General features: G+C 35.9%; 4 protein-coding genes and 1 long non-coding RNA gene across 7 annotated transcripts; 3 read left to right on the forward strand and 2 right to left on the reverse strand.

Moving 5' to 3' along the window:
* Positions 1 to 1,383: 1,383 nt before the first annotated feature.
* Positions 1,384 to 4,451, reverse strand: LOC118061898 (putative F-box protein At4g09190). Its single transcript, XM_035075517.2, has one exon. It carries the CDS (start codon positions 4,373 to 4,375, stop codon positions 3,194 to 3,196), a length of 1,182 nt encoding a protein of 393 aa, XP_034931408.1. The 5' UTR covers positions 4,376 to 4,451; the 3' UTR covers positions 1,384 to 3,193.
* A 3,377-nt stretch (positions 4,452 to 7,828) lies between these two features.
* On the forward strand, positions 7,829 to 9,067 carry LOC118062253 (uncharacterized). Its single transcript, XR_012169822.1, has 4 exons — positions 7,829 to 8,028; positions 8,121 to 8,156; positions 8,242 to 8,302; positions 8,446 to 9,067. It is a non-coding gene; the product is annotated as an uncharacterized lncRNA (long non-coding RNA).
* Positions 9,068 to 9,494: 427 nt separating this feature from the next.
* LOC118061897 (peptidyl-prolyl cis-trans isomerase FKBP18, chloroplastic) lies at positions 9,495 to 11,955 on the forward strand. Of its 3 annotated transcripts, none has more exons than XM_035075514.2 (6): positions 9,504 to 9,828; positions 10,004 to 10,077; positions 10,160 to 10,246; positions 10,581 to 10,730; positions 10,905 to 10,964; positions 11,527 to 11,955. In XM_035075514.2, exons 1-6 carry the CDS (start codon positions 9,585 to 9,587, stop codon positions 11,587 to 11,589), a joined length of 678 nt encoding a protein of 225 aa, XP_034931405.1. In that variant the 5' UTR covers positions 9,504 to 9,584; the 3' UTR covers positions 11,590 to 11,955. The 3 variants fall into 3 exon arrangements, with proteins under 3 accessions (XP_034931407.1, XP_034931405.1, XP_034931406.1); XM_035075515.2 differs by having other exon boundaries at positions 9,509 to 9,828; positions 10,007 to 10,077; XM_035075516.2 differs by lacking the exon at positions 11,527 to 11,955 and having other exon boundaries at positions 9,495 to 9,828; positions 10,905 to 11,506.
* A 218-nt stretch (positions 11,956 to 12,173) lies between these two features.
* On the reverse strand, positions 12,174 to 16,179 carry LOC118061896 (dolichyl-diphosphooligosaccharide--protein glycosyltransferase subunit 1A). Its single transcript, XM_035075513.2, has 10 exons — positions 15,940 to 16,179; positions 15,809 to 15,853; positions 14,982 to 15,616; positions 14,742 to 14,889; positions 14,485 to 14,661; positions 14,343 to 14,411; positions 14,079 to 14,168; positions 13,127 to 13,285; positions 12,795 to 13,019; positions 12,174 to 12,535 (listed from the first exon to the last, which is right to left on the reverse strand). The coding sequence occupies exons 1-10, from the start codon at positions 16,162 to 16,164 to the stop codon at positions 12,344 to 12,346; spliced, it is 1,965 nt and encodes a 654-aa protein (XP_034931404.1). The 5' UTR covers positions 16,165 to 16,179; the 3' UTR covers positions 12,174 to 12,343.
* A 242-nt stretch (positions 16,180 to 16,421) lies between these two features.
* LOC118061895 (outer envelope pore protein 21B, chloroplastic) lies at positions 16,422 to 18,711 on the forward strand. The gene is made up of 6 exons (XM_035075512.2): positions 16,422 to 16,670; positions 16,758 to 16,832; positions 16,920 to 17,072; positions 17,249 to 17,347; positions 17,488 to 17,603; positions 18,510 to 18,711. Exons 1-5 carry the CDS (start codon positions 16,578 to 16,580, stop codon positions 17,569 to 17,571), a joined length of 504 nt encoding a protein of 167 aa, XP_034931403.1. The 5' UTR covers positions 16,422 to 16,577; the 3' UTR covers positions 17,572 to 17,603; positions 18,510 to 18,711.
* Positions 18,712 to 18,855: the final 144 nt, after the last annotated feature.

Below are 18,855 nucleotides of genomic sequence, written 5' to 3' on the forward strand. Positions count from 1 at the left end.
ATTTACTATAAAGGACCCTCATTTCATGTATGTTGTATAAAACGTTGACTAAATTTAGTATTAAAACAAGAGATGTTACAAGAAACATTTATCATGATGTTGAATCAGTCCATCATGTCGCTTTTTATGTCAATTGCCTTGATTTTGATGAGCTCCACCAAGATTGTTAAAAACACTTTTTTGATACGACATGAAACATACAATATAAATTCGACTCATAAACTCGAATCGTAAAATCAAAAGTAAAATTTTTTAACTAAAAATCATAAAGTCACAAGTAAAATATTTTAAATAAAACAAATATCTAAACATATTCAACAAGTAGAATGTTGAAGGAGATTATGTTCCTCAATCCTCACTGTTCTGTTTTTACACTCAAACAATTGCAGATTATCATTTCACATTCAACCTGGCTAATTCACATTCAACCTGGCTAATAGTAGGATTAGAGCAATTATTTTTTGTTACAATTCTGTCATCTATTCACATTCAACCTGGCTAATTCAACAAGGTAAAAATTGTACAAGCTAAAGTCTCAGCAAATGATGCATTTCTGTCAATAAATGATTTAAAACCTCAATGGACAAAACTATTGTTTCAACCATAGCATTGCCTAAGAACAACAACAATGACGTCAGGCAAGGCTCCTAGCATCAATTGCCCTGCTGCCACCAAATACAATGCCAATTGCCAAAGGAATTGAAATGTTTGTTTCCCAGTATTTAAACTACAGAAGTATGGCAGGTGACAACATGTAATCTAATGATTTACAATTCACAAAAAGGCAACAGAAGCACTGCAAAAGGCATTCCAATCCAAGACTGACCTATACAGTAATACACATTGAGAATTAAATGCAAAATATAAAAAACCTTAACACATTGAGAACCAACAATCTTAATTACAAGAAATTACAACACATAAAAACAGCAAGCAAGAAATTAAATAGTTTCACAGAATACCTAGACAAATTACATATAATTAAGAAGCTTAGTTAAAGATAATGGAAAGTGACCTTAACAAAAGTGCAATCCTGGAATGCTTCGTTGTCTATGCAAAATTGTAGAATCTGCAACACCAAAGCAAGCAAGATCAAACAGAGAATAGGTGAACACAGAGCAGTGCAACACCACTTCCCCTCCGAAAAAATACCCAGTAGCAAACTAAGTAATAGTAGAATACCCAGAAGATAAACACATATTCACAGAATACCTAAATAATTTTTGTCTCTAATCACCACCATTAGATAGAAAAAACAAAGCTTGGGATTGAGAATCAATTATTACCTTTGTCTTGTCAAGAACGCTCCGAATCGGGGGAAAGTGATTTCTTAAATTGTTGGGGAAAGGGGAAATGGAAAAGGAGTCAGGGAGACTAGGAGAGTGGGAGAGTGGGAGACGGGGACTTGGAAAGAAACTGGTGTTGTGGTGCAGTGGTGCTGAGTCAAAGGAGTATTTGCAATTTGCATTTCTAATTGTATGCAACTTTGCATTTTCCATTTGGTGAAACTATGAAAATGAAAGTTTTGGTCAACTCGTGAAAACATTATGTTTTTTATGAGTCAACCCATTTTTATGCAAGTTTGATCGAGTCAACTTGATTTTGTTGGTGTTCAAGTTTTAACCCCAATTCTACATGTTTTTTGTGTTTTAACTCGTAAAATCAGATTGGATGATTTTACGAGTTAAAATGCATTTTTAACAACCATGAGCTCCACTTAAGCCTACGTGCACTCCTTTATTGTTTCTTTTGAACTTTTTAAGTATTTGTGCCACCTTTTTCGCGATTACTAAAGAGAGCTTTTGCATCTTCCTTTAATGGAACTCCACCTATTTGTTTGACTAGAGTTTCCTCATTAGCTTCTAAATCTTTGGTGCATGTTAATTTGAACTGTCCATCCTCTGATTGCGGTGGTGAAGCCATGAAAATCAGGTCTTAGACGCAGATAGCTTTAGGTGTCGCAGCATACCTGATGTGTTCCATCATATCTTCCTCCTCTCTACTGAAACTTTGATAATAAACATTGCTTTTCCTGCTTGAACCTTCCATTTCTTCAGCTCTTGATAATTTGTTTCTTGTGGCGGTGTGGCGTCCCTACCTTGGACGACGATCTCCCCCAGATCCTGGCCTGCCCAGCAAGAATCTTTTATAATTCTGATCCCTGATCGGTAAAAAAATAGGTTAACGGTCCTTGACCGCAAGCATTCATAGGTTACTTATCTATAAACTTCAGCACTCTTGCTAGTAACTTTAATGTGGTCCCTGACCACCAGCTCTGATAGGTCCTTAGCCTCAGAACTTCACAGTCCCGTTTCTTAACCGTCAAGCTCCCATATGATTACCTTGACTGTCAGGCTCCGATACCAATTATTGAGTAAAAATTCTCGGCGGCGATGGTGGTTAAATAAAACACACTAGATTTTTCTTAGTGATTATGCTTGTACGGAAGTTCCACAATAAACACTTTTTTTTTTTTATTAATAATATTCCTCACACCACCCAATATCGCTCTTTTTCTCACCCCCTCACGTCACACACCCAATTATTTCTTTCATCTCTTATCTCTTGTTCACGCCTGGACGTACATTGTTTTTTTTTCTCTGTTGCTGGACCTGGACACACAAAAAACAAAACTAGCCCCTGCTATTTATAGACTTGTTAAGCAGGTCTGGAGGCCTAGACTTTTCCAGGGAATTATTCTCTTACAACTCATATTCTTAATTACAAAGTAGTACAGCTGGACATATTTTTTACTTCTTCTACGTAAATGACTTGCCTTTTCTTCCCACATTGGCACCGACTGAATTGTCCACACAAGCCATTATTTCCTTAACAGCTAAGGAATTGTAGAAGAATATTCTGGATTGAACCTCAACATACCTTTTTGCTCCTGGCTCTACTTTCTGTCGGCCACAAGCCATTATTTCCTTAACAGCTAAGGAATTGTAGAAGAATATTCTGGATTGAACCTCAACATACCTTTTTGCTCCTGGCTCTACTTTCTGTCGGCCACAAGCCATTATTTCCTTAACAGCTAAGGAATTGTAGAAGAATATTCTGGATTGAACCTCAACATACCTTCTTGCTCCTGGCTCTACTTTCTGTCGGCCACAAGCCATTATTTCCTTAACAGCTAAGGAATTGTAGAAGAATATTCTGGATTGAACCTCAACATACCTTCTTGCTCCTGGCTCTACTTTCTGTCGACCCTGCCTCGTTTTCTTTTCTTGCACTTGTTGTTTATCGGCATCGCAGTCGGAAGGACTGGGAGTGAAGCAGTTCTTGAAGGATCGCTGCTGTTGATCAGAGGAGCCAAGGTAGGGTTGAAAGGAACATACACGGTAGTACTGTCATCCATTGTATTCCTTGGTAACCTGCCCATTTCCGTCCACCGATCTTGTTTCAAATTGAACAGCCGCAATAATTTCTTTTTTGGCCCACAATTCAGAACAAGCCTCTCACCATCAAAGAAAATGGGTTGAGCCACTCTTGATAACCCTTTGATCTTGTTCCTGACAAGCCCCCACTTGCTGTTTTCATAATCAAGAAGAGTCCACATCATAATTTGTCTCTTGAAAACACATACCACATAAAGAAAACCATCCGCAGCTCCGAACCATGAATAATCTTGATAGTTAGGCCATGCTAGTCGCATTTCTCGAGGCATACCGATGAGTGTAGCTTCTTCTTTCTCTACATTAAACGCAACAATATCACCGAAGGCCCTATACCAGTGCAAATGTCCATTCAAGTACACTGCTTGACCTCTCAACTCATAAAAATAAGGCTGCATAGGAATTAAATGTCTCAAGAACAGCTTGCATGTAGATTGTCTCCATGAGTTTGCACTTGAATCGAATATCTTAAAGCCATAAACATCTTCATCTTGTGGCATATTCAAGATCTGTTCTCTGTAAACATGAACTAACTTGAATTCAAGCGAAGAGAAACCAATTGGGTCATAAGCCAAACCTAAATCACATTTAGCGCCATATGGGGTTTCAAGTGCTGGTATAGTCTGGATTCTATCAGGTAAAATAGGGTTACAAACAGAAAGACTAGAATCAGAGAGACCTAGAACAAGGCCATTGCAAGAAGCTATGATCTGCGAATTTATGGGAACAACTTTAGGATTATTGTGGATATTTGGTTTTGAATGAAAAGAACAGAAGAGCATCTTATCTGCACTCCTACCTGTAAACCGAAGAAGACCATGTACCTCATCAGGGTTTGATCGAAGAGCATGACTGGTAGCAAACCTAGGATCCGACACAAGTTGATCGTAGTACTTGCTCAGACATCTAAATCGGACAGCAGATTTGGCTGGCAAACATAAAAGGATGTCGCTGACAAGATCCTCACAGAGTCTCTCCATACATCAATTCTTACTGTTACAGGTTGTGTAGGTGTTTTTGGAATCTGTCTGTCTGAGAGAGAGGAAGATTTGGTGCTTTACTTGTTGGGTTAAAATAATAACAGCATGTTTGTGGGAGTTAAAAAGTTTATTTTTCAGGTGTTTTATTGTAAATATATTAAAATAATATTTTTTTCTTATTTTTTAAAATTTATTTTTAATATTAACACATCAGAATAATATAAAAATATAAAAAATAATAATTTATAGTTAAAAACTTTTGAAAAAACATAATTAAACCGTAAAGCAAAATAAGATAGCTGCAAACTTTTGGCTGCTTTAAACTCCATTGCTGTATTCTTCAAGGTAAAATTTATTTAATGATGAATATTGTACTTATTTAGTATTAGGAAAACTAAATTAATGACTAATTAGCTTATTAAATTGCTGGCTCTTATGAATTTTCATGTATCTTACCGTGTACACAGATGGGAATTTTATTAATGACCAACCATATATAAAATATTGATTTTATTTTTTCTAGAAATTTATATATTAATTATATATAAATATAAATAGGAATAATTTAATTTGAATATGTTGAATACCGATTTAAACTAACCTGATCAATATGTGAGTTTTTTAAATAGGTAATGAATAAAAAAAAATTAATATTGTTAGATCTGTCCGAAAACCAACACCAAATTATTATATACACTTGTATCATATAAATATATTTGCAGAATATTATATTTTTTATTACAATATAATATATACATATATCAATATTAATATAATACACACATGCATATATAAGATTTATAATCTTATTATTTGATAGGCATGCCTAAAATATATGTATTATTATTTTATTTTAAATTGAATAATAAATAGTATTTAGATAATTAATATACATTTGAATTCCCAAAAACATAAATATATATAAATAAGGTATAAATATTTCAATTTCTTACTTGTTAAATAATAAATACCTATTATCATCCTAATATATAAACATTCCTGAGACAATAGAAGACTTGCATCTCTTTGGAAGAGAACTCCATGATTAAAAAAATGGTTGAGTCCTTTCCTTTTCTGAGAAAAAGGGAAGCATCTAATGCATTCATCTATCCAAAAAGTTTCGGAGGAACAAATCGTACGTGGTTGAGTTAACAAAAAAAAAAATTATTTAAAAATAAATATTTATTAACCCTTTTAAAACATAGTTTCAAAAACTCCTTATACTTAAATCTTTGATTTTGATAAAATTTAAATTTGATACTTCTTAAAATCTGTTTTTAGAAAGGATAATTTAAAACGAAGCATAGGCCAGTAAATATTAAAAAAAATATTTGTTTTAACTTTTGTGGTTGAAGTTGGATACAATCCAATTATGCACAAAAATCATTTAAAAAAACTAATTTTTCTTGTTTTTTTTTTTAATAGATCCTACATTCAAAATCAAACTCTATTTTTAAAACAAATACATACAAAAAAAAAAAAAAACTTTTTATAACAACTCTTAAGTTTTTAGCCTTTGATTAAAAAAAATCTAATAGATATCACTTGCCGTTTATGGAATTTTTTATATGGTCCCGAACTCTAAAATTCCTGTACAAGTACTCCTGAATTACTTAATTAACAATTATAAAAATAGTACCATAAAATAAATATTATGTTTTTTAATTTGATTTTTAAATTAATTTTTTTAAAATTTTGAGAATTAACTTGAATATTTTGTACTGCTGTTATAGATACACGTGCAGAGCATGCAGGGGCGTAGTTACGTTATCCTCCACGGGGGCTATGCCCCCCACCCCCTCCCCCAAAATGTTTCGGAAAGTGAAATTGCATCCCTATATTTTAGTGTCTTTCAATAGGCTCCTATAATATCATCCTTTTATTTAGAATTATTTCAATTAGACCCCTATTTCTAGTCGAATACTAGTTTATTGAAAAGTTTGCACCAAAGAATTTATATTATACTATCTGTGTTCTTACTAGATGAAATATGTTCCTTGTCTTTGAGTGTCTTTCTTGCTTTCTATCTTGTACAAAAAAAGCAGCTGTATTGATACGTATAAATGTAAATCATATAGATTGTAAAACGTTACATCTAGCTAGATCTCTCTCCTTTTGCTCTACGTACTTCCTAATTGATTAGCTGATGAAGCCGCAAGCTCTTGTTCTGTATTTCTTGCACTTATATAGTTGTGCTTGATGATGTTAGAGTTCTCACAAATATCCATGGCATCGGCATTTGAAGGAATGCATTTCTTGCACTTGTATAGTTGTGCTTGATAATGTTAGTGTTAAGCTTTGCATTTAATTCTAATTTCTCGAGTTCTGAGGAAGTTAGTGCTGATTGTTCAGATCCTACAAGATTCAGGCTCACTCATGATACATCATTCGTAAGAGAACACACGAGGTTTTGAACTCTCTTTCATCGGTTCAAGAGGAGTTTCCAAGTTCTGAACTCTCCTTAATTCCTCGGTCAAGATTATAAACTCCATGCTTGAATTTTCTAGACCTTGTGAACTAAAAGATATTTAACCTATGCGAAATAGAATTTGAATCAGTGATTTCTCCGGTGCACTCTTTATCGTCTTGTTTTTAACATTGATGCATGAATATCTATCTTTTTGTAATGTTGAAAATATATTCAAACAAAGGAATTAATGTGGAAAAACTGAAATAATCATCTGCCAAATATCATGAGTGACATTTCTTTGAAATGTTTAGAGTTCATTTTAGTCTTATGTTCTTAGCTTTCATATTGACAACAGTGCTAGCTTGACTATTCTAATCCATCCAGGTATGCTTCTTTCGACAATTCTTCAGATCTGTTCGAAAGGCTGATTACTTGACCATGCGACATGGATTCATTTCTGTGAGTTTCAGCAGGTGCAAAACTTTTAACCATCTTTTTGAAAAACCATGATCGGTAAGTAGATTGATTTTCATTCTTACAGGTCCATCTAGCACCTGGAAGCAAGTTTAATTTTCAAAAATATATCACAAAAACATTAGAAGACGATTTCAAGGTATATAGTTGTTGGAATCAGGCAAGCCATTCAAACTTAATTCCACTTGATTGCAGATGACATTTACTTGTCTGGACAGTAGTTTTCAAGTATTACTATAAACACACACACAAACACACGCACAGTTCTCCTCTAACTTTCCAAATCACTTTCTCTGTATTCCTGGCAGTCCACTACTATGGGCTTCTGCAATTCTGAATCTGCTTTCGAATGTTCATGGTTTGTTCTTCCTCTTTCTCTTTTCATGAATTTTAGCCTTTCTTACATCCTTCATCAAAATTGGACCAAGGTTCCCTATTAGTAATTGGTTTTATACCTTTTCAGGACGGAAGGCTCAGTTCTTTGTTTCCTTTCTTCCTCTAGTTGTAAGAAAATGTTCATAAAAGAGACTTGTCTTCTCGTGCTCTTTTATTTTAACTAGGTGAATGTTAAATATTGCCTATTTGTTTCATTGAAGGTAACCTTAGCAGTAGGAACAAAATCTCAAACAGTTGTAGCAACAATGGCAATTGAAATTAAAGAAAAACATGCTGGGTGCAAGGGATACCACTTGTGCAAGTGTCTGACAGAAATTTCTGGTTTTCCTGGCCCGAACTAGTCCTTTATCTCATCCACTTTGTCCTTTTTCAGGTATCACTGAACCTTCTTTTCTATGTTCCTTTATCTTAATCTAATGATTTCTGGGATTTTCTGACGAGCCTTTTGCTTATCTTCATATCCAGAATGCATTTGAGCTAACATATTTCATTTGGGCATGGGTAATGGCTCGTTCTCCTCTTGTAACATTATGAACATAGATTTTGTATTAATTTGTTGAAAATGACCAAGTTTCTAAATTTTCAGGGTGGGAGCCCAAATCCTTTGCAGCTATGCCACACTTCCACTCTATGCCCTTGTTACGCAGGTATTACTCTTTTTTCACCTTTTTTCTTTCTAAATTTCTTGAAGCAACTCAAAAGAAATGGCAACTACTCCTGTCAGGATCTTATGTATACACTAAACCAGCATGAAACATTGAATGCTAGTTTTCTTGTTCGAAATTTTTAGATGGGATCGACCATGAAGCGCTCAATCTTTGATCAACAAACTTCAAAGGCCCTGAAGAATTGGCACAAGAAGGCTGTAAAGAAAACGAATGAAGGGAAACCGGGTCAACTCCAAACGAAGAACTTGGGTGGAAGTCCGGATGCCTCTTCAGTGCGTTCCCCATCCCTCACACCTCCTCGACCTAAGAAATTTGGTACTGAAGATCCAGATTTCACTGATGTTGAAGCAGACAAAATGGCAACTGTGGATCTCGATGCAAATCACCAACGTCGCCCAAGTGACAGCAGCTTCCAATTTGGTCACCGGGATCTACCAAGTTAAGCATAGTTATGGGTCATGTTAGTCCAAGATAAAAATTTTGTGACGAGGCCCTATTAGCTGTGAAAATTTCAGACAGTAGTACTGCTGTTACGTTTGAAGCAACAAAGATTTGTTTCCAGAACCTCGAACAGCATGTAGGGTAAAATTAGAGAAAGTTGAGTAAAATCCAATGTTAATTGAGGAAGGTACGAATCCCGATATACAAAGTAGGATTTCACGTATCGAACTCTATTTTTCTGTTGTTCTGGGTAAGTGTTTTATTTTTAATAGTTTTGAAAAATAATATGGTTAAATTGGGTAAGTTGATCTATCATTCTGACTTGTTTGATCTTGTTAAACTCAAGTGAGACTTGACCGAGCTAATATTTTATTTTTTACACCTTGTAATTCTTTCTCAGCAAGATTTGGAAAATAATAGAACTATTACAAGTATCAAGATAAGAAAAATATCTTTTTTTTTTTTATCTAAAATAATATTGTGTGAGTTTTTAACGATATTATTTTAGAATAGATGTTGGTTAATCTATTAATCTACGAATTGATCTAGAAAATTCACAACTGAAATCTTGAGTCAAATTTAACCTCAAACCGAATCCAGTATATAAGTTCAGAAACAAAGTAAATTCAACAACTATTATCAAAATCTTCTTTTAATGTAAGAAGGGATTTGAAATTTGATTGAAAAGGGTAGAGTGGGCTAAAATCAAAAGCCAAGTGGGGGTGGGGCAAAATGGTGATTTGTTAGCAAGAGTGGATAGAGAGACATGGGTTTTGCGGGAGTTTTATAACCGTAAAACCATTTTTGGATTCCAACTGCCATGGCTTCAACAAGGAGCTTAGACAAATGGAGTGTTCATCGTCATCTTCAAAATTTAGCTGATTCCACCCCAAAAAAAACACAAGAACAATCAAACCATGTTTTTCTCTCAAAACCCACTTCAAGAAGATGTGCGATTTTGATATCTACCTTGCCTTTTACCCTCACTTCACTACCTCAATTATCTGAGGCCAGAGAGAGACGCAACAAGAAGACCATCCCTCTCGAAGACTATCTCACTAGCCGTTAGTTGCTCCAAACTTCCCTTACTTCTTTTCAATGTTTCCTCTAATTGTACATTACATTTCTTCACTTTCTGTTGCTTTGATTAGTCCTTTATTTTGTGATTTTATGGATATATTTAAAAGGGATTCAGAATTACTAATATTTATTTTGTTTTTATTTTTGTTGGGGATTTAGCAGCTGATGGATTGAAGTACTATGATGTTCTTGAGGGAAAGGGTGCAGTAGCAGAAAAGGGAATGACAGTTCAGGTAAATTTGTTAGAAATCGAAACTAATATGTTTCTGCCTCTCTCATTGAAACTTATGTTTTCTCGTGCATTTCCCTTTGTAGGTGCATTTTGACTGTCTTTATAGGGGAATAACAGCCATTTCGAGTCGAGAATCTAAGCTTTTAGCTGGAAATCGAATAATTGCACAGGTTGATCCTTCTCCTACTTAAATGTGTGTGTGTGTGTGTGTGGACTCTTTCCTGGAGAGAAAAGGAGCGAGAAGGGGGTATGTTTCTTGCCCTGGCCTTTTGCTAATCTGACAGAGGTCTAGCTGAGCTACACCCCACCTTAGGCTAAGTTCAACTGCAAATATTCAGACGTTGCATTGAGAATGAGTCTTGTTTAATTATCAGTCCATGGCAGCATGCTTCTTTAACTTGGATTGTTTCTGTTGCTCATTTCTTGGTAGCATTTTCAAATCATGATAACTTGGATTTGCAATTGGATAGATTGCCCGTACTGATTTCCTCATGGTTTAATTAGCCATATGAGTTCAAGGTTGGGGCACCACCAGGCAAAGAAAGGAAGCGTGAATTTGTAGACAACCCAAATGGTCTATTTTCTGCACAGGCTGCACCCAAACCTCCTCCAGCTATGTACTCGGTAACGGAAGGGATGAAAGTTGGAGGGAAGGTGATTTGCATCCTCTAATTTATTGCTATTATATGCTAAGCTGTTAGGGTGGTTATTCTGTAAGCTCTTAATTTCTCTGATTCGCCTTTGAACTAGACTCCATGACTCTTTATTATTCTTCTATCTTTCCCGGCTTTGTTTCTCTTTTCAGTATCATTTTTTCTCTTCTTGCAGAGGACTGTGATTGTTCCTCCAGAGGCTGGTTATGGACAAAAAGGAATGAATGAGATTCCGGTAAACACTATTCCTTGATTTGCTGACTGATTCCCGTGGATCAAGTTAAACTACAATCTTCTGCTGACATCATTATCCCACCTAAATTAATCATCTTTTGTTCATCCTTGAAATTAGCATTTTCATGTTTTTTCTATGGAATGTGAAAGTGCCATGTTGTTCATATGCGATACAATGTCAAGTAGATGATTTAGCTGAGCAAATGGAAAATAAATGAGGGTTTTTATGGTAGTAAGAATCTAGAGGGGATTCAAATTTGTATTCCTCTCTGTAGAGGGAAATGTGGCTTTGAATTAGTAGGCCATTGGTCGTCGCAAATCAATCTATAAGTTCCATATTAAGGAAATGTTTATGGGAAGAATACTAAATCATTTTCTGCCTTTTTAAATCCTGGAAAGTTCCCCCTTCAACAGGATTTTGTGCAGCAGAAAGCCCCTGCGGCTCTTCTTTCCTCCTCTTTCTTACGCATATCCGTTGTCATATTTTCTGCAACTGCTTGCAGTAATCTAGAAAATGCTTAGGTGACAAACTGTGCTGACTTATTATCACATTCGTAATGCAGCCAGATGGTACATTTGAATTGAACATTGAGCTTCTGCAAGTAATGCCAGCTGAAGGAAAGTAGCCTACTTGTGGTTACAAAAATACAAGGTGAAAGAAATTTTTGTTTCTGACTGGGAAGAGGTATGGCAACATGATTCTTTTGATTGAAGAAACGTTGCTTCTAAAAGGCCACTCGCACTTCCCTGTGTTGGAAGTTGACAATTGCAATTTCCCCCAAGCATTTTCAGTTCTGATATTGTAAATTTTTCCCGGATATGACACGGTTTTGGTTGAGCTCATTGAAGAAACATGATTGCCCCTCTCTCTCTCACACACACACACAACACATGCAATGAACATGTGCGAACAAGCAACCTATGATGACAATGGCGATTACATTTTCGTTTCCTTTTTTTTTTTCATGAATAAAAGCAAAATGTCAACTGTATCATGGCCTCTTGGATGCATATCATAAATATTTGATAACAATACATAACTGGGGGGGATTGCAAGATTGGCTACCAGGGACGAGGGATACTACTCTCCCATTTTGGCATTTGGAATGTGCTCACCGAAGCATTATTCTGGAAGCTATGAGAACTTAAATGATTGATTGGTCTGAATGATAACACCACCTGACCATAGTGGCGGACTCAAAATTCAACATGCAGGGCAAATAAGGATAGTTCTTGTAAGCTCAAAGTTCCATGTATCATCATCATGTAGTAGTTATATTTGGCAAACTATTGCCATGGAAAATTGCAGTTAGCTCAACAAGTTTTAATTTAGATAATAACCAAATTCTGACCCTGAAACTTAGGGACCCTAAACCTAAACTATATTTCTTCAACGTACTCGAGAAGATCTTCAACCTCCTGCTTCAAAGCTACAACTTTTTGTTGATGTGAAGCAACCCGATTCTCAAGTTCCCTTCCTCCAATCTTCTTCTCATAGCAGTCCACTATGGTTGAATGCTTTGCTATCAGCCTCTCTTGCAATTCCTTCTCCTTCGCCACCAGCTCCTCCACCTACATAAACAGCCAGTATTGATTACATTCAGAAATGTGGATGCACAGCAAAACAGAAGGAAGTGAACATGCTAACAGAACATGATTTAGATTGTTCAGTTTTGGCAATTGTATTACAATTCATGTCCCAATTGATAGTTGAATGCTGTTACAAGTAACTGCTAATTCAGTTAGCAATAGCTCTTGACCGCTTCTTGGGATAAATTCCAAAAATGTATCCTCTATTGATGATAAAAGGATAACAGATAAATAGGCAAACCTTTGGCAATATCTGAGTAGCCTGAGGAGAAGATTGCAAGAATGAAAGCAACGGCTTCAACTCTTTGGAATACTCTTTAAACAAGCTGTCAGCAGTCTTTCGAGCAGTTTTACAAGCTTGAACATCCCCAGTCCTAGAAAGATCATGCAGTGATGCTTCTAACCTTTCATGCTTAGATAGGCATTGGTTGATAATACTTATGACTTGCTGAATTGTTGCTCGCACCTGAGATCATATATGAGTTAATATTATAATATATGTTGGTTTTTTCTGTGGTAAACAATGATGTCACACGGAACTAAAAAAAGTACATGGTATGACATCCTCCTTACCTCATCCCACTGCAGTTTTGCCAAATAAGAGGCGGAGGACTTTGAGATTGACAAGTCCACATGCATGTATACGATGCAAGAAACAAAGAGGATGAAAAATCCAGAAATCAACATAAATGGCTCCCTAAGCATCGAGAGTTTGTTGAACCTATAATAGACCTGCAGTACAAACAGCATTTTTGAAAAACAAAAAAAATGGTCATTCAACACATCTAAGACATCTATCATTTAATTATGTGGAATATCAAGACCAGAAGCTATTTTTCCTTCTAATGTTTGTTGGATAAGCAAAATGATACATTCAATTGTTGACTGTATCAAAGACAAGAAAAACCCAGTTCAATCATGAAGACATATTGCTTATAAAATCTAAGAAATGTAGGTCCTGCACTTCAACGTTTTGGAAAATTAGAAACTTAGAACAAGAGTTCTTCAAGTCTCAAAGGATGGGAAACCCAGATGTATTGCCCTCTAATATGCACCACATTACACACAAGAAAGCAGTTGTCTACAATTTCTTGCCATGGTAAAGACCATCGCTTTCAAATACCTTAACCTCTCCAAAGAATAGCAAAACAAAAAAAGAAGATATCTGACTTCTGTTAAATCCATTAGTGTAGGAAGGCCTTGCACAATAATGTTGAAACATTTCTGAATTTCTTGGAGGAATTTTTTTAACACAAAAACAATGCTACAACTGTACACAATATTTACAGTAATCAAGCATCCTCAAAACCAAGTCGCAATTAAGAATAGCAAAAACATTCTTCCATGCCTTTTAATAAACTATGAGGGACCAGTACCCCTCTTGTTCCAATTTTCATTGAATTCACTAGTCTTCAGCTAGTCTCTTGTTTGCACATTCAATATAGTACTGTAGTAACAGTGGCCTTAATTCACACTTTAGCACTTTGATGCAATTCAAAGATATCGAAATAGGCAGTAGAAGTACCTGGAAATACTGATTATGTTCAGGAACAACATTGGTCTTTTCCAGCACAACTACTGGTCTCCCAGCAACATCTAAGTGGGAAATTTTGGTCTGCATTAAATCAGAAAAACAATCAAATAAAGGAAGATAGCCTCAATATTTTATAGCAGCGAAGAAATTATGCCCAAGATAAAAAGCAACTTGAAACATCGAAAAAACAACATTAAGAAATATGAATACAAGACAACCAAGAGAAGACAATATAAACTCTCAACACTATGATACCTCTTGTCCTTGTTTTACAGGAAAGGGAGTAGAAATAGATATATCATCAGATCCCTCTGGCAAAACAACCTGCAACAAGAAAACCGAGTCAAGACTGCCTAAAGAAAACATTCTTGTAGGAAATGTTTTCTATTGAACAAACCTTCACAATGAGATTATCAGTGACCAAATCATTTATTGGGGAACCAAAAGAGAAGTTAAGGAAACGTTTCCCCTCTGACCCAAATAAAAAATCTTGAAGTGGCAAACCATATCCAATGGTAAAAGTAGTTCTCCAGCCTCCAAACAACGGATATCTAGGTTCAATCAACAGTTCTGTCTGCAATTTAAGAGAAAACTTGAATTACAAACATGATCAATTATTCCAATAATTTGTTTTACGTCAATCAAAATGTCAACCTTTTTAGGATCACCCCAGACATTAGATGTTGATATATTTCCAATCTCATCTCTATAATAAATGGAATGAGCTCTTGGTGGCAATTTTGCAACAAGATTCCTGAAGGCTGATGCACCTCGAAGGTGTGGTCTAGCCTGAAAGTCAAGCCTGCAGGATCAAAGAATAAAACCTGAATCAAATTTTAAATATTATAGCAATCACCAACATGATACTAACACATAAGGAATAAAGTAACTGACCTGGAAAATTCACCCTTGCTTTTAGCACCTCCATGGACAATGTTATAGTGTTCTGTAACTTGCACATTACCCCAATGGGAAATTTCTATCTCCCTCACTAACTCTTGAGCAACAGCAAATGGTTGATTGGTTTCAAAGTGAACAACTACGGGTGCATATGAAAAGGGAGGAAGGTTTTCATATGGGCCATATTTGATATCAGAGCCATGGATATTAGTATTCTCTAATTTCGTATACATCTCTATTCTAGCCTTGGGCAATTTAACAGTAAGGGACTGAACCTTAACTGCATAAGGGGAGAGATAGTGAGCAGTATCTTGGAACAAAACTAGCTGAATATCAGCTTGTGTAATTTCCTCAGGAAATGGCCGTAATACATGAGTAAATACTGCTAACACATCTATAGTCAAACTATCTCCTTCACCCAAAGCCTTAGGTAATGATACTGAATGAAAAATAAGAGATGGAGGCAATTCCTCTGGATTGGCAACATTTATGGGGAGGTTACTACCTGAGTTTTTCACTTTCCCTTTACCCTCATTAAGGGTTGCCTTCAAATATGCTAAATTTTTTGCCTGAATCTCAGGAAAGGTGAGCAAAACCTCAGAAACTGGACCAGGACCAACATTCTCCACCTAAAAATGTGAGGTAGCAGTAAGAAATGCAAGCTTAAGGTTCACGAGCCAATTCCCGTTTCCAAAACAAACTAAGTTTAAAAGGGCTTCAATAAGCGAATCAGTAACTGATTTCCAGTTGAAAACATCAAGATCAAACATCAAAATCTTAAAAGAATTAGGAAAAAAAAAAAAAGCAAATCAGTGAAGCACCTTTAATGTAGAAGTAACGCGCACAATTTGAGAAGTCAAATCAATCTGCAACACAAGATCATCAAACATAAGTTCGAGATTTCAAAAACAACTATTCAAGAAAATAAGATATCTGAAATTGCAAAACTTACACGGCGATCGACTTTGGAGAGAATGACATCGGAAAGTACAGTAGAAGTTGTTGTTGAGAGTAAAACAAGTGTCGTAAACAACAAAAGTAAATCAAAACGAAATCCCATAACTAGTCTTTCGTTTCGATCAGTACGGCGTTTGCAGGGAACTACTTGAATATAGATCGATAGATCCTCCTCTGCTCGAACGTTTGATTCTCTCTGACTCTGTGATGCAATCAGCATAGATTAACGGAGCCCGATTTCTTCGTCGGGTCGGGCCAGGCAAGATGGTTTCAGTTATGTATCTGGGCCCATTATGCATTTTTTTAGTGATAAAACCCATTTAACATGGATTGAATGGAATGTCATCTATTTTTGGGCTGCACATTAGAGAGATTATATTAGAGCTTAGGCCCTTCAAACTCAAATCGCAATACTCACCCATGCCACCCATTTTATGGGCCGGAAAAGACGAAACGTGGACACGTGACACCTAAAAATGGCCGAAGCTTGAAGATAACACCGGGTGGGAAACACAACACTCTCTCTATACTCAAGTCTTCACCACTGCGTCGGAGGCGCAGCCACCAGAACCAGGTTTTTACAATCTGCTTGGGTTTCGGTGGATTTTTTAGATTATTGTTAGAGATACAACAATGGAGACATCTCTAAGATATGGAGTAGATTCCAAAGCCCTCAAAATTCATGCCAAGGAGAGGTTTGCCATTGATTCCAGCACCCACTTGCAGGTAACTCGGATTGATTTCTTGATATTATTTATGGGAATTCTTTAAAATGCAAATTTGGGGCTTTAATTTATTTATTTATTTGGTTAGGTTCATGGGGAGCTAGATACAAGAATTGGAGCTCCTAGTTATGTCAGTGCAATGATAAGACACTTTTATCCAGATGTATGTTTCTTGTAATCCTTAATATGGGGAGATAAGTTCTTGTTCTTTTTAAGTATACGGGCTGACGTTGTATTGATTTAACTGTAGTTGTCTGCTTGTCTTGGAGTGGGATTGCAATACGATAAGCATGAAAAAGTCAGGTATTTTGTTCGAGGAAAAAAGGGTTTTCCTGTGACAAATGATGGTTTGATAAGCTTCAATGTTAAGGGACGATGTGATGTTGACAAAGAATTTAAACAGGTTGGTGTTTTCTTTGCGTTTTGTATATGAGAATTTGTATATTTTTTTTATTTGTAATGTAAGTTTTTGATACTGCGTAGTTTATTTGGAGATTTTGTTCATTGATTGAAGTAGATTGTAAGCTGTTGTTCTAGCTACCATATGCAACTAATATCTTCCTTCCCTTACCATGACAGAGGAATTCAAAAGCAGCCGGGGAAGTATCTTGGAGCATATATAATTTCCATAGAGAACAAGATGTTAGATTCAGAATTGGGTATGAAGTGATTACCAAGGTACATTTCCCATAGCTTTATGGTTAAAACATCTGAAAGTCTGTGCATTGTGTTATACATTGCCATGGTCAAAAGCAACTGCTATCGACTTGAGTTGTCTTCCTTTTTCCACTTTTTATTTATTTGTTTTCCCTATTCAGGTGCCTTATCTGCAGATTAGGGAAAATAATTGGACCCTCAATGCTGACATGAATGGTAAATGGAATGTCAAATTTGATTTGTGAGCAAAGAAAGAGCATGATATGTTCTCTTAGAGGTGAGATGCGTGACTGTAGAATGCCTGTTGATTTATTTCTTTGTTTTAGGTTCTGACCTGACTGAATAACAAACTGCAATCTGCTAATATGTCTAGGGCCATCAATTAGATTTTTCACAAATTTTCATCCATCAAGAATTCTTACCTTTCATGTTGATTTTAGGTGATCTCTTTTTGTGTAGATTATACATTACAATTTGCCCCTCTTGTGGGATTCAGTAGAATGCATGATTCTAGTTCTCCATTGCTGATTATGGAACTTGTTGAACTAGTGTTTTTGACTTGCATAAGGTATCCAACTAAGTGTATGCTGTATAAAAAGTTAAGATAGGAAATTAGCATATGCTAATACCCCCCACCCATTTATCTTCTAACATTCTGCTGCCAACATGCATTTAAATGAAGGAACTAAGAAGGTCATTTGAGCTGATGAGCAAAAACTGGTATTTTCTGTGTACAATAGACTCTTCTATTGATCTATGTCTCTATTTGTTGGTAAATTTGATTTTTATTTTTAACTTTCTGCATGGATAGCTTGATTTCAGTTGGATAAATCCAATCCTGTGTCTTTTTTTCCCGATGAAAGTGCCATGGTACATGGCTAGGAAGCAGAGCCGTCCTTTAAGATGCAATCTGATAGTCAACAGGACAAGTAATGGTGTGGATGATTAGGTGATAGATGTTGAAATTGGTAGCAAATGAAATTTAGAAGATTATTTTTTATTGCAATAATATCTTGTTGGGATGATGCTTTGAGAAGATATTACTGGATGCCACTTTTGAAGTTGCTTGTCTACCTTTTATCATACACTGACCATGATCTAGCATTCTTGTTCTTGATATTCTTACAGTGACAGGTCCATCATTTATTGTAGTCTGACTACGGTTTCACGTTCTTGTTTGCAGGGAGTAGTTTTTGTTTGGCCTCCTTGGAATTCCAGTAAGAGCACGTCGTTACAGGGGTGATTTGAACAAACAATTGCTTAGCTATGTATTATGTAGGTAAATTGAGGATTGTATTCCCTTTTAAACATTATGCTTCATATCCTTGTTCCATATACTGAACATTGCTTCATGCCTGGGATATGGAAATCATTTCTTTTCATAACTTCAAGTTGGCACGTAAAACAAAAATATATAATTCACGTCCATGAGCCATGAGCTGGAATCAGTCACTGAACCACGTTACCACGGAGGCGACCCTTCGACTTGAAGGCTTGAAAATTTGCGTTTCTGTACCACCCTCTTGAAC

The sequence above is a fragment of the Populus alba genome, chromosome 5 (genome assembly GCF_005239225.2).
Source record: "Populus alba chromosome 5, ASM523922v2, whole genome shotgun sequence".
In the NCBI taxonomy this organism is placed as follows: Eukaryota; Viridiplantae; Streptophyta; class Magnoliopsida; order Malpighiales; family Salicaceae; genus Populus; species Populus alba.

Excerpts from the sequence above, each read along its gene's own strand:
- LOC118061897 (XM_035075514.2), top strand. The coding sequence starts at position 9,585 with ATGGCTTCAACAAGGAGCTTAGACAAATGGAGTGTTCATCGTCATCTT. Across the intron at positions 10,247-10,580 it reads GAAATCGAATAATTGCACAG|CCATATGAGTTCAAGGTTGG; the intron begins GTTGATCCTTCT and ends TGGTTTAATTAG. Across the intron at positions 10,965-11,526 it reads AAGGAATGAATGAGATTCCG|CCAGATGGTACATTTGAATT; the intron begins GTAAACACTATT and ends TTCGTAATGCAG.
- LOC118061898 (XM_035075517.2), bottom strand. The coding sequence starts at position 4,375 with ATGGAGAGACTCTGTGAGGATCTTGTCAGCGACATCCTTTTATGTTTG.
- LOC118061896 (XM_035075513.2), bottom strand. The coding sequence starts at position 16,164 with ATGCTGATTGCATCACAGAGTCAGAGAGAATCAAACGTTCGAGCAGAG. Across the intron at positions 15,617-15,808 it reads GCGTTACTTCTACATTAAAG|GTGGAGAATGTTGGTCCTGG; the intron begins GTGCTTCACTGA and ends TCACATTTTTAG. Across the intron at positions 14,412-14,484 it reads CTGATAATCTCATTGTGAAG|GTTGTTTTGCCAGAGGGATC; the intron begins GTTTGTTCAATA and ends TTCTTGTTGCAG.
- LOC118061895 (XM_035075512.2), top strand. The coding sequence starts at position 16,578 with ATGGAGACATCTCTAAGATATGGAGTAGATTCCAAAGCCCTCAAAATT. Across the intron at positions 17,073-17,248 it reads TTGACAAAGAATTTAAACAG|AGGAATTCAAAAGCAGCCGG; the intron begins GTTGGTGTTTTC and ends TTACCATGACAG. Across the intron at positions 17,348-17,487 it reads GGTATGAAGTGATTACCAAG|GTGCCTTATCTGCAGATTAG; the intron begins GTACATTTCCCA and ends TTCCCTATTCAG.